This window comes from Vipera ursinii, assembly GCF_947247035.1.
Source record: "Vipera ursinii genome assembly, chromosome: 2".
NCBI classification, from domain to species: Eukaryota; Metazoa; Chordata; class Lepidosauria; order Squamata; family Viperidae; genus Vipera; species Vipera ursinii.
In genome coordinates, this window is record NC_139513.1 from 259,852,498 (window position 1) to 259,866,633 (window position 14,136).

At 32.9% G+C, this 14,136-nt stretch overlaps 1 protein-coding gene across 4 annotated transcripts in view; it reads left to right on the forward strand.

The window, feature by feature from the left end:
- SSBP2 (single stranded DNA binding protein 2) overlaps positions 1 to 13,453 on the forward strand; it is a 142,837-nt gene extending 129,384 nt beyond the window's left edge. For all 4 annotated transcript variants that reach the window (XM_083357252.1, XM_083357250.1, XM_083357253.1 and 1 more), the window contains 3 exons: positions 704 to 732; positions 3,951 to 4,049; positions 6,570 to 13,453. In XM_083357252.1, the coding sequence (XP_083213378.1) occupies positions 704 to 732; positions 3,951 to 4,049; positions 6,570 to 6,599 (158 nt within the window). In that variant the 3' untranslated portion in view covers positions 6,600 to 13,453. The remainder of the gene's footprint in view (positions 1 to 703; positions 733 to 3,950; positions 4,050 to 6,569) is intronic.
- Positions 13,454 to 14,136: the final 683 nt, after the last annotated feature.

The window sequence follows — 14,136 nt, forward strand, 5'->3', positions numbered from 1 at the left end:
TTCATTGTGTCAAGTCTAGCTAACCCACATATTTTTATACATCAGCCATCCTCTTCCACAAAGCTTTTAGGGATTGAGTTTAAATGGAAGCATGCAGCAGCCTTTAAAAAATACTTAATGGTTTAGCATTCATAATTTTTATGGATATGTTTAATGGGACTATTATAAGACATCTAGATTTGTTTGAGTAGGCAGCATTTAAATAATTGTAATAGCAGGCATGCTAAAAGGCATATAAACATTATTTGAACAATACCGTTTGAGATAGCAGCATCAGTGCAAGTGCAAAATGAAATAAAATTACATAAACCCTATTCTTTATGTAATTTTGGGATTACATAGAGCAGGTGTCTCCAACCTATGGGCTGCAGCCCGGTACTGGGCCGCGGGCTCTTGGCCAGCAGTCCACGGAAATGATTGCTGCTCTCCCCTCCGGGCTGTGATTCTGGAAAGGATGGAGAACTCTGACATAGAGCATTATTCCTTACATTCTTGTAACCTCTTAGGTTAGAATTTCTAAAAACATTTTAATTTCAATTCTTCAGAAAGCAATCTGAAAAAGTACTAGGATCTTAGACAAGAGAGAATGTGAGGCCTCTAAATTTAAAATCATCAGTGCAGGAAAGTGAAAGATGTTGATTTAAATGAATGTATTGTTTAAATTGGTTTAATTAAATTGAGGAGTTTTTTTTTTTAATTTAAGGCTCAGGAGATATGGACAGCATCTCCAAAGTAAGTACACATTTAATTTTCAACATTGCTTTTCCTCTAAACAAAAGGACTGTTAAAAATACTGTTTTAAAATAAAAATGCTGACTTTGAAGACATATAAAATATTCCCAATTTTCCTAACAACAGAAACCTGAATATGTACATTGCAATATGTATCTGTGGCTCGTGAACTAAAACCTAATTTTTATTAAAGTGGCTTGAGTTTTATTGCTACATTTGTGTCTCAAACCACAGAAATGTAGATATGAGCCTTCTTTCTAAAAACAGATATAAATTAAATACATTTTCCCAGGTGGTTTTCCTTGACTTATAAGAGTTTTCTCCTTAAACTATGGGTGACTCTGGCTACAATGTGTTCTTTTCATTTTCTTAAAGTTCACTGTTGATTTTCTCAAAGACAATTCCTACAGACATATTCACCACATTATTCACTTTCAGGAAAACCGCACAATACAGAACAGAAGTAAGGGATAGTCAAAGAAATTAAAAGCATGAGATAAAAAGAAGAAGAAAACTGTTACATTAGTTTTAGGCCTAAAGTGTTAATTACTTCTTGGACATTTCATCCTTACTTCTCGCACATCCATATACAATTCCATTATCACGACATTTATGTATTAAGTCAATTATATGACATATCTGAGTGCAAATATATATATTAATGTACCCAACCAAACATCTTTGCTATCATCACTAGCATTCCTTGCACATTTATCCACAATTAAACAAACAAGGGGATAACATATCACCTCACTTCCTGCTTAGTACTAAACTATGTATTAAGTATTCAAGTTATTTTCACGAATGCCTTATTTCCTTTATATACTGCTCTTATCATTTTCAGCAATCAACATTCAATCAATATTTATGCAAAACATTCCATAATTTAAGCATATTTACTTTATAATATGCTTTAAATCAACAAACATATAGTGAAATTTCTTTCTCACATTCATACATTTTCAATGACTTGCTGAAAAGCAAAACTTTGGTCTGTAAACTACTCTTCCCATAATAAAACCAGACAGCTCTTAACAGATTTGCTCATTATCACCTCTTTAAATCCAAATTCTGCCATATGCTTCTCCAGGCACACTTAAATAAATCCCCCATAGTTTTTGCATCAGTTCCTGCTATCTTTTCTTTTGTGTAATGAAATAATAATTACATGACATTCAACAAATCACACAGCCACTCCATGAGGAAGCCATAATCCATGTTTTAACACTTCTCCAGTTAACCATATATACCTGCAGCTGTAGCATTTTTCAGCAACCTTATGGCATGTATAAATTCATTTTAATAAATTTTGTCTTAAACATTACTTTTAATCCCATTCATTGTTACATGTATCTTGCTTAGTTCTCTTTACAGAATTCCAAAACAATATTAACATCTGTTAACATTTTCTTTCTGCTACTTATCTTAAACCATTCTTGATTTCTTTGACTATATACTTGAAACTTTCTTTTTTTCCATTTCCTTTTCTCTCATTCTTATTTCATGCAGCATTTTCAAGTGCATTTTTATAACTCAAACATTCTCTTTTCAGAAGCATAATTCCATACATATCTGTGATACTCTGTAATATAATTATTACTTCTCTGGTTTCCATATACTCTCTGTTTTCATCTTCTTTCCATCATTCTCTTGGGAAATTAATCTGTCTTCTCATTTTTTTCCATACAGGCTCATGTTTTACTGTATTCATTTTTACTTTTACTTTCATTCCTTTCACATTTTTTTCTTGTATCATTGTTTCCAAAATCTATTCTTAATACAGTGAATAATTTGTCCACATTCAAAACTTTTTACCACCCTTGAATTCTTCACTAATCATAAACAATCCAATCAATTAACCGCTAAGATTCATTGATTTCCCTATTGAACATATGAGGAAACTTGTTTAAATGATGGATTTGAAAGAAACTTTTTTTTTCAAAGCAGCTATTCACCAGTCACTACTCTCATTCTTTTTGGTAATGACTCAACCACTTTTACTGAACTCTTTGACCTTGTTCCCATCCATCTTTTCAAAATAAGTACTTATATCTGGTTTTTTTCCCATTCTTATTATTCACTCTTAAGTTAAGGAAGTTAAAGTTAAGGAAGAAAAAAGAGGAGGCATCTCATGTAAGGTGCCACATGGAGGAGGGGCCATAATTTCATTATGATACCCAAGGTACAATCCTACTTGATAATTCTGCTCAGTTGAGGTCTTCAGGGGAACTCAACCAAAGCAGTTAAAATATGTAATGTATGCCTAACTTAAATACAAATGTGTGTCTAGAATCATCATAGAATTGGGCACCCTTAAAAATGTAAATAAAATCCTGTCTCCCATTCTGTTCTGAAAAGAAGGGACGAGGGGTGACATGATAGCAGTGTTCCAATATCTCAGGGGCTGCCACAAAGAAGAGGGAGTCAAGCTATTCTCCAAAGCACCTGAAGGCAGGACAAGAAACAATGGATGGAAACTAGTCAAGGAGAGTAGCAACCTAGAACGAAGAAGTTTCCTGTCAGTTAGAACAATTAATCGGTGGAACAACCTGCCTCCAGAAGTGAATGCTCCAACACTGAAAATTTTTAAGAAGATATTGGACAACCATTTGTCTGAAATGGCATAGGGCTTCCTGCCTGAGCAGAGGGTTGGACTAGAAGTGTCCCAAGATCCCTTCCAACTCTCTTATTCTATTTGCAAAAGACATCTATTTGTTCCAACACAATCTTCAGAAAAAGAAAGATAAATTGAAAACAGCTCTACAGTATTGAAAAAAACATTTTCAAAACTTTTGAATACAACTTTTACAATCTCTGACTGATCAGGTAAGAGATGATGGATTGGTTTCATGTAAACAATGCCTCGAAGTTCTTTTGAAGAGTTTCATCTGTCGGAACCATGACACTCTGCACATCTGTCAGCATTTCAATGCTAACAGGAATGAAAATGTCATGGTTGGCTTCAGGACAGTTTTTAGATTTGGCATTTCTTGTGCTGTGGCCCTAAATCATCAGCCCTATCATGACTTTGTGATTTTTGCCAAGGTTATAATATGAACATGAAATATAAGATAATCCTTATTGAATATGTGTTTCTCTCACCCTTAAGAATGAGGAAATTGTACTTGTGGATGAAAGAAAAGTATCTCTCGCGGGATGCTTTAAAAGAGTTTCATATGATTTATGCTTTTGATCTTCTTGCTTTGTTTTCCAAATAGAATTCTCCAAGTAATATGAGTATGAGCAATCAGCCTGGGACCCCTCGAGATGATGGTGAAATGGGGGGTAACTTTCTAAATCCTTTTCAGAGTGAAAGTGTAAGTACTGGATTTTTAATTCTGGGTGTTCTGCTGGTGTACAACTCCACCTCATCATTTTAGGTGTTGCCATTGTAAATGAATTAGGACAGCCAGTATGAAAGATGTTTTGCTTGAAATGTAGCTGTTTCTTAAAGAGATTCTTTTTTTCTCAATGTATTGAAATAATTGATAGCCCCAACTTCTACAAAACATTTAGCCAACATTGGACTAGATATTCTGCACGACATTTCCTGACTTGATCCTTAGGATATATTTAAAAGAACAACTGAGGTATATATTTCCATGTTGTAGGTTAGAACAATTTTACCCAATTTGAGGTTATAAAGACAGAAAAACAATCAGAAATTTATATGGCATACTAAACAGCAGAACCAAACTATAAAAAATGATATATTTCATGTTAAATTATGTCTTGCCTATGGATCCAATTATTATATGGAAAGGATTATAATGATGAGGTAGTTTACAAACAATGAAATGGAAATAATATTCGGAGCTTTACAGTTAACTTGTTTAGGCCATCTAGTGTTTTTTAAGATAAATGTTTGCCAACTGCTTATTTTATGACTCTTTAAAATATACGATTTTGGAAGAGTTATTTGATTCATATTTAATTCTAAATAAAATAATGCTTGTCTATCAGTCCATCAACAATTTTGTTCTAAATGGAATTACATTTTGTTAGAACTAACAACTTGCTACAGATAGATCTGACTTTCTTATTACTGTTTACATTAGGATGTTCAAAAATTTCAATTAAAGATTACTATTCCAATAGGATAATGGGATATAAATTAATTTATAGTTTATAAATGTTCTTATTCTTAACATGTTTTCATGTATAAAAATAATTTTGTTTTTTCACTTCCAGTAAATATATTTTTGATATAAATTAACAGTGAGAAAAACACTTGTACAAAAGTTATATACAATAGTAATAACTTGGATTTAAGGTTTATCGTTTCAGATAACTGGCTTTATAATTAAAATCAGATTTTCATCCTATGTGATTAATACAATATTTCTTCCTTACCATGAAATTATGATTCACTTTGAAACCTAACAGAACTTTTTCAGTTCAAGAAAATGCATAAAATTTAATGCAATCGTATTTCTAATCACTTTGTATAAATTATTACTATGGCTAGCCCTTCATTCAGATCTTGATGTTAATCAACTAAAGAATCTCCTTCTGAAATAGTATCACAAGCCCTTTTAACATAGTGATATACCATAAAAAATTGTAGTAGTTCATCAGTTACTGAAGTAAAATGATGAAATTAAAGTATTGAAATCAGCATTGTTTTACTTTGTTTAAACCAAGAATTCTGCGTAACTGTAAAGTAAGAATACATTGGATGAAGCATTTCAGTAACTTGGTCAAGAAATTATAAGTAACTCTTAAACAATTTCAGTCTCCAAGACATAGTGGAGCTTGGTTGTCCCATGCCCCTGTCCGCATCCATGCCCCGGACTAGGCCATTGTTATGTCAGCCTAATAGTTTATAGACTGAAATCTTGTGCAATTTGGTGATCTTAGGAAATGTTACAATTTTTAATATTATAGTGGAAGCACCACAGGGGAAGGGTAACAAGGTGTGCTGGTGACCGATTAATAGTACAAAAACATGTTCTCCTCTAAATTTCATACCGTGTTTCCCAGAAAATAAGACCCGATCATATTTTTGTTCGGATCCAAAAGAGGCCCCAGGTCATATTTTCAGGGGAGGATCTTTTCCACTCACCTCGTAGCGGTGGTACTGACAGCCCCGCCCAGCTGACCCATTTCTTCTGCAGCCAAAGGAGCAGCTTCACTCTGCAGCTGAGAATGGAGCTCGGGCCTGCATTTTGCCATCAGAGGCCTTTCCAGAAGGTCTGCATAGCCCAGAACCAGAATCCATAGCTCGGTTCTTAGATGCAGAGGCCTTCTGGAAAGGCCTCTGACGGCAAAATGCAGGCCCGAGCTCCATTCTCAGCTGCAGAATGAAGCTGCTCCTTCGGCCGCAGAAGAAGTGAACTAGCAAGGCAAGTGTCGATCCATGGGAGGCCTGGCTGCAATGGTAAGCTCCACCCCCACCCTAGCTTGATTTTTAGGGGAAGGTCTTACTTTCAGGGAAATACTATAAATTATACTAATTTAATTACATTATTTTAATAGACATTAAATATATACACATCAGTTTGCACACAATTTCCATATCAAAGGCAGCAGGAGAAAACAAAACTCTAATGCCTATCATAAATCATGAGAGACTTAAGGAATTTCAGTATCCAGATATTTCTATAACTATTTTGCTTAATCAAATATTATATGGCATGCAAAATTATAGCCAATAAGGTATGACACTTATCTTCATTGCCAAGCCAGATACATATCACATTGTTAAATTGTTATTATGTTAAATTAGTAATAATAGTCATATGTTGTTATTATTAAATATGATACTTGCATTTCAGATTCACTATTAGTATCTTGGTAAATGAGTTGCAGCTAAAATGTGAATTCCTATTTTTCAGTATTCCCCCAGCATGACAATGAGTGTGTGATCCAATACCAACTTTCTTCATGAAGGCTGCACTGAGTTGGCCCTCTCCAGAGAGCTACTAAAGAAGAAAAAAAATTCATCCCTGTGTACAGTTTAACAGAAAAGATTTCTGCCACATTTGGACCCACCATTATTTTCCAACCATCTTCCCTGTTTTGTGAAGAAAGTGGGTCTTGATCTGGTTTCAGCTATGTGGCATATCAGAGCTGCCCAAGACTGAACTGCAAACAATTATCTGTGTATGTATATGTAGGGATAGGTGTATGTATGTGTGTGTTACAGAGACATAAATATGAGCACATACATATATAGACCTTCAGGACATTGTAAAATATTATCACACGACATCTTAAGTAGAAATAAGAAATAGGGACTTTTATTCCATCTTTTTTATGTTTACATTTTATCTTTCGAAAGAACTGCTTCCTTCTTCCCATCCAACCTGTTTTGTGCTGTGTATATCACTGCTTTATAAGTTATTTTTTAAAAAATGATCTCAGATACATTGTTTTTGTCACTGTCAGCCATCATCGTTAGGAATAAAATTGCTTATGAGGGCTTTCATAAAGTTTTACTTAATACCAGTAATCATGTGAATTGCGGACTACACTTGCTCAAGAAAAATATATATTAAGTGCGTTAAACTTGTTCTTTGCCTTCCTGAAATTGAGAAAAAAAGAGTTCTGTGCCCTACTTCTTAATAAATGTCTAATACTGCTATATTAAGCATATTTTCATGGTGGTAAACATTGAAACAAGTTTACTCCCAAGTTATATGACTAGGATGCATATCCTTTAATATTTGCTTTCAAGGTATGACTGAGTTTAGCTCAACTTTTTGATCTATGCAGAGAAATACAAAATACTTGTTGGGCTTTGATTAAAGTGCTGGAGCATCCAGGAATAAAATTGGCAGGATTACAATGTTGGGGAAATACTTAGTATGATCTTCCACAGGTGTTCTAATTATAATAAAAACAGCTATAGATTATATTGCTTATGCACAATATTTTCCTCTAATATTTATCATAATCTCCCAAGATTACATATGCATACTCAAATTATTTCATATGCCAAAGTGAAAGAGACAGCAAGTTACTTTACCTCACTATACTTACTGGCTTTATTATTCCTATCTCCATCTCATTATATTTTATCAATATTATTAAACCACTTTGGATATTACTAAAATCAGTAAACTTAAAGCCCTATATGATCAGTAAATTTATTACATAATTTTTTAATTTGGCTTAAGGTACATCTGCTGCCTCAGAAACAAATGCAGCTATTAAATCTGAAAATAATTTTAATTGGCTTTATGTTAAAAGACCAGGGTAAATTTAATCCAGTATCATATTTTTTTGAGTTCCAAATAACAGAAATTTAAAGTGCTTTATATGAGGAAAGCATGATAATTTCCCCATCCTGTTTTTGGCAAGCAAATGATGTGTGAAAAAACTATATCTATTCCTATTTTCAATTTTGCTATGAGAATTACCAATTTTGTTTGATAATTCCCATATAGTAGCAGCTTCCATTATCTGCATATCTTGTATTGTAACTTTCTACTTCCATAAATGTGGAAGTAAATGTGCTACCTACAAGAATTTATTTCCACCTATAAGAAGGAACTAATTTTACATTAGTTGCTAAAGTGGCATTGCAATCTATTCATGTATACTTCCTGCTGAAATTGCAATGAAAGACTTTGAACAAGCAGCAGTTTTATACTTCTTTTTTTAAAAAATGGGAGGGGAGATCATTCTTTAAATTGTGTGCTGGTATTGAAGAAAACTTGGGGCAGTATCCAGTCATGTCATTCCAGGCAGAATAGAATTCACCAGTGGAACATGTTTCTTCTCGCCTGCCAACCATCAAATCTGCTCTGAAGGATTAGGAAATCATATAGAGCAAATTTAGATTGTGCCAGAAAGGTTTAAAAAAAAGGGAAATGAAGTCCCGTCATGGAAGCAAAATATGATACTTACAAAACTTTGGACATGTCTCTTAAGTATCACCATTACTTCTAAATTAGCCTTGAAGAGCTGAGTAAAGTTGCAATGTGTAACCTAACACATATTTATATTTTTACAAAATTAAATCTATGATTCCAAAGTATTTTATTTTCATTTTATTGAACACTCAGAACAAGACAATAATTCTAGTTAGTACCAAGTGATGTTATTTTATCTGGAAAAGCTTTTTGATTCAGCCAAACCTTACATGAATGCAATGAGGGAAGAGATTGTCTGTTCTTTTTCAAAAATATAATCCAGGAAATTGAAAACAAAATGGGAAGCAGGTCCTTTCTCTCCCTTTTGTTTATGGGAACTTCTGATGGATTAAAGTGTCTTCTCAGAATTGAAGGGCAGATTTGGATATGATTCCTTAACCCTAATACTTAATTTTCCAGATATTCATTTTATGCATGTAAAAATCTGTGCCTATTTTTTCCAGTAACTCATTTCCAGTACACCACATAAAATGATAACTATGAATGCTGTGCACATAATATCTAATGACAATGCTAGTTATACATTGTATTTTTGTTTAGATTCTTCTGTATGTTCTAGTAAGTTATTTATAGAATTTGGCAATATGAAGAACAAAATTAAAATAGATTGATTTTCAGTCATTGATTTATTTCTCATATGTTAAAGTTCCACATGTACTATTTGTGGTGTAGTCCTATATGAACCTTAATGCCGTGATTCTAATTCCCACCCCCAGACCAGTGCATTTAGAACAATTAAGATGAACTTATATTTTATCTTGGGAATTTTTAATGGAATTTCTCCAAAGGCCAAGTGGAAACCATTCACAAAACATGATACATATATGGACTTCTTAAAAGGATTATATGTGATCAGAATATCAGCTTCCTTTTGTATCCTGCTTAAAAATATTGTGAAAAAAATCAAAGGTATTCCTACCTGTCTCTTTAGAAATATTCTGAAAACTTTGCTAGAAGTTACTGGTGAAAATGATAAATAAGTAAATTAAAATTGATCTCATAACCTGGAACATTATGTGTGTGTGTGTATATGTGTGTGGGTATACATATGTATATATACACACATTCATACAAATTTAAAATGCCTGAAATAGATTGGGTATCAAGTAATAAACATACAGGATATAATCCATTTTAGTAGTTCCTACATAAAATGTTTAATATGAATTTAAATGATTGCTTTAAATTTAAAATCAAGGATTGAATTTGGTGTGGTTTTCTTTATTCTCACAACTTGTTGCACATAGTTTCAGAAAAGATGGTGTAATTTTCTTTACCTCTTTTTCACCAAGTCCTATGCTTTAGCCACAATGACAGCCTACCACGTAAAAGGACATGGTCCTTCAAGCTTCTAAGTCACAGTAACCAATTTCTAGTTGGAAGATTTTCATTTTTGCCTGATTCATCAGATTATCATCAGCTGAACCTTTGGTTGCCACTATCCTGGCCTGATTGGTGCATCCCAAATACTTTCTCATCTCTATACAAGATCCTAGTGGAAAAAAAATAAACCTAGAACAGCTGACATCCAAAAGCACCTGATTTAGTTATCAGGTGCTTTTAGTAAAAGCTTCCAACTGAGCTTTTTGTTTTTAAGAAAAATGTAAGGCTGATTTAAAATGCATATTTCAATCCAGTTACAGTAAGCAATGGGCTGACTCATGTAATGCCAAGCAATCAAATCCTAATTCCTTAAAATCCTGGTTTATAGGGCAAGCACAAATCATACTCTTAATATAACAGCCATAAATGATTTTCCAAAACTCAGAATTAGCCCATTAAGTCATGAAGAGAGGAAGGAATAAGCACATGGCTTGCATATGTAGCACCAAACAATTAATAATATACCAAATCCTTTTGAAAACAGAGGAATGTAAATTAATCATAACTATAGCAAGAGAGTGGCTATTTGGTTAATAAGAGTAGGTGTTTCTATCTATGGATTACAATCTAGCACCAAAACTCAGTTGACTAAAAGTCATTACTATGTTTATCATAATTGTGATTATATGTCAATATGCTGGATGTAACAAAACTATGAAATTAGATGATGAATTTTGAAGAGGATTAAGTTGTACATTTTTATTCTTTTACATTGGTGTCACACATTTTTGCCAATAAATATTGCACTGATTTTTTTATGAGTCCTAATGTATTATATATTTTTCCCTGATTTCCTTTTTGAAGAAACTCATTATGGGCAGACCTAGCATATAGTGTTTAATAAAAGTATCTCCATGATATAGGGCAGGGGGCCAGATGCGGGTCAGATGTGTCATGCCAAAATCGCGCCCACCCCATTGCCGGCAATGGGAAAAATGTCGCAATACGTTGTGACACGTCACATGACGTTATGAGTTTGACACCCCTGATATAGGGTGATCTGGAAAAAGTATTTTTTTCATGCTATTCATCAGAAATTATTGCACAAATTAAGCCTTCATTCTAGTCGACAGTATATACTGGAATTTTAAGCATAGCTAGTGAATAGTTATGTATGTTAATTCTTTTGGTACATTAAATATTTAAAAAAACAAGATGAAACTTGAAGTGTTTCAGGTTACAATTTAATATCAAAATACAAAAATTCATATTTCCAGCTTGAATACAATGTAAAATTGTGATTATGAAATACACACTTCTCTAAAAGTTCTGATGTACATATGGAGATCTATGCAAACACAAATTCTCTAATTCTTTCAGTGCCAAGGAATATCATTAATGCATTTTCACATGGAACATTTCCTGACTGTTGAACAGATTGGTCAAGTCTTGCTCCTGTTGAAAATTCCTTATACTAAGTGAAGCCGGTCTTTTTTCATTGGAACTATCAACTAGGATTTGTTCGAGTTCAAGACTGCTTCAATTATGTTATCCATTATTTGTGGCATTAGGATTTTATGCCTTTCTAAATAATGGCATTCTAGATAGACAAGCATTTCTAATAATTCTACAGATGTCCTGTGCAATTTCAGTATTTTATTTTTAAAAGATAAATGGTTTCCCTTTTTAAAGTTAATTCACAACAAAATAGATCAAAATTAAAATTAGGAAAGAATATGATCAGTTCATAATTGGAATTATTCTGGACATTAGATTCCAATTGTACCACTAAAATAAGTCATTTTCTAATTTAATGTGTACGGTAATCAAATCTCAAGTGCTTATGGCCATACTTTGAATATGTGAGCATTTACATTTTTTTAAAAAAAAACTCAATTTAGCTTCATTTAGAAAAATGTATAATATGATATAGAATTTGGCATGAGAAATAATGGCTATATATGCATTGGGATTTTTAGGATTAGTACTTAAGGCTTGTTTAATAAATTTGCAAATGATTGTCCTCTATTTCCAATCACAATTTAGTGAGCCTTATCAAGCTAAAGTTAAATCCCACAATTTGAGTGGGAAAATTAGCTTTTATTTCATCACCTAGGACAGGGGTGTCAAACTGCTGGCCTGCAGGCTGGACGCATCAGGAGGAAACTGTGCCCACCTCATTGCCGGCAATGGGGAAAAAGTTCCAATACATCATGTGACATTGCGAGTTTGACATGTCTGACCTAGGATAACTACTACAGTTGCTATTTTTAGATCCTTAGCCAGTTGTCTTTGTATATATCTACTGAGTGATGTTTAAGACCAGATTTTGTTTTTGTTTTTTAAAAAAGTGGTTCTGGCTTTTAGAGTTTGAAACATTTTTACACATTTAGAGTTTTGTATTATAAAAATATTGATATAAACAACTATTTCATTTATTTGCAAGTAAGAGGGAAACTATAGTATACTATACTAGAGACTACTATACTATAGTGTAGCAGAAATGCAGGATTTTCCTAGAATATAGGTAAACTAAATAAAGTTTCAGCTTTTTATATGTGATGAGAGAAATTTAGAACGTTTAAAGTACAAGTTTTTATTATGTAGCAAACCATGTGCATTTCTGCAACCAAGAGTATGGGCAGTAGTAAAGCTTATTTTCAGTGCTTGCTATCAAAATATTATAGAAAAATTATTTGGTTAATCCATGCTTTACTTTGTACCTATATTCAGCAAGTAACAATAAACACACTCCAACTTTTATCATCAGATCAAGAACTAATTAAGTTCATTATTTAGTTCCATAAAATGGCTGTTACGTTCCCAAGAAAAACTCATACATACAAACAACCTAAAAATTCTTTTGCATTCCTAATACTTCAAGGGCTGCAATCTCTGAATATTAAAAGCCTTATCAATTTATAATCTCCAGTAGCCATAAATAGGTGAGTTTGAAACTTGCTAGTCTGTTAAGCCATCAATTATAAAATTACAGACTAATGAATGTATTGAATAAAAATGTTATTATGCTATTGTCTGAAAGCAATTAAATGAAATTACCATGAAAGAGATTTTCAAGTACTTCTGTTGAGAAGCTGTCTTGTCTTCCTCCTCTCATCAAAGTGCCCCATACCACATCTGTTTCATATCGCATCACTCTTTTGAAAAACAAGTGAAATATCAATACTAAAATTTCCACAGAAAAAAGCTTGTTTCAGTCTATTGTCCATTAATTTATGGTACTGTATCTCTATATGTATTTTCACTGAAAGAAAATGCATCACACAAAGGTTAGAACATAAGGAATAGAGGAAAGAATTTGAAAAGGTTGATATAAATGGATATGTACATGCTTATGTTCATATTCTACATGGTTTTCCCAAGGGGTTTATTAAGTATAATTTATTTTTAAAAAACTGGTTGACATTAACAAAAAACTGTCAAAGAGGATGATAAAGTATTAAGGCTTAATAAGTGTTAGATACAGTTTTCTATGGAAGATAAATGTATTATTTAAATCTGTAAGTTTCTTAATTTCTCACTTTAAACAAATTCCGAGACTTTCAAAAACAAGTTTTCTCATGAATTTCCACATCATGACACTGAAGTTCAGATTCTTATAATTCAGGAAATAGAAGACAGAATTGAGGAATATGAGTTATGAATCCTCCCTTACATCCATAGTGGAACAGAAAACAAAATTCTACAGAGTGTAAAAGCAAAGTGTTTTACAGTAATCCAATTATTACAGTAGATAAAGCTGACTTTTTAACATTCAGAATGGATAATGAAATTGCTAGGGGTAGTCCTCAACTTACAACCACAATGGAGCCCAACATTTCGGTTGCTAAGCAAGAGAGTTAAGTGAGTTGTACCCCATTTTACGAACCTTTTACCACAATTGCTAAGCAAATCATTGCAGTAGTTATGTAAATCATGAAGTTGTTAAGTGAATCTGGCTTCCCCTACTGACCTCATTGGAAGTCAGCTGGGAAGGTTACAAATAGTGATCACATGACCCCAAAACAGTGCAACAGTCATAAATACCAGTTGTCAAGAGCCAGAATTTTGATCATTTGACCATAGGGATGCTGCAATGGTGGTAAGTGTGAAAAACCGTCATTTTTTTCAGTGCCATTGTAACTTCAAATGGTAACTAAACAAATGGTTATAAGTCAAGGACTATCTGTATTTACAAATG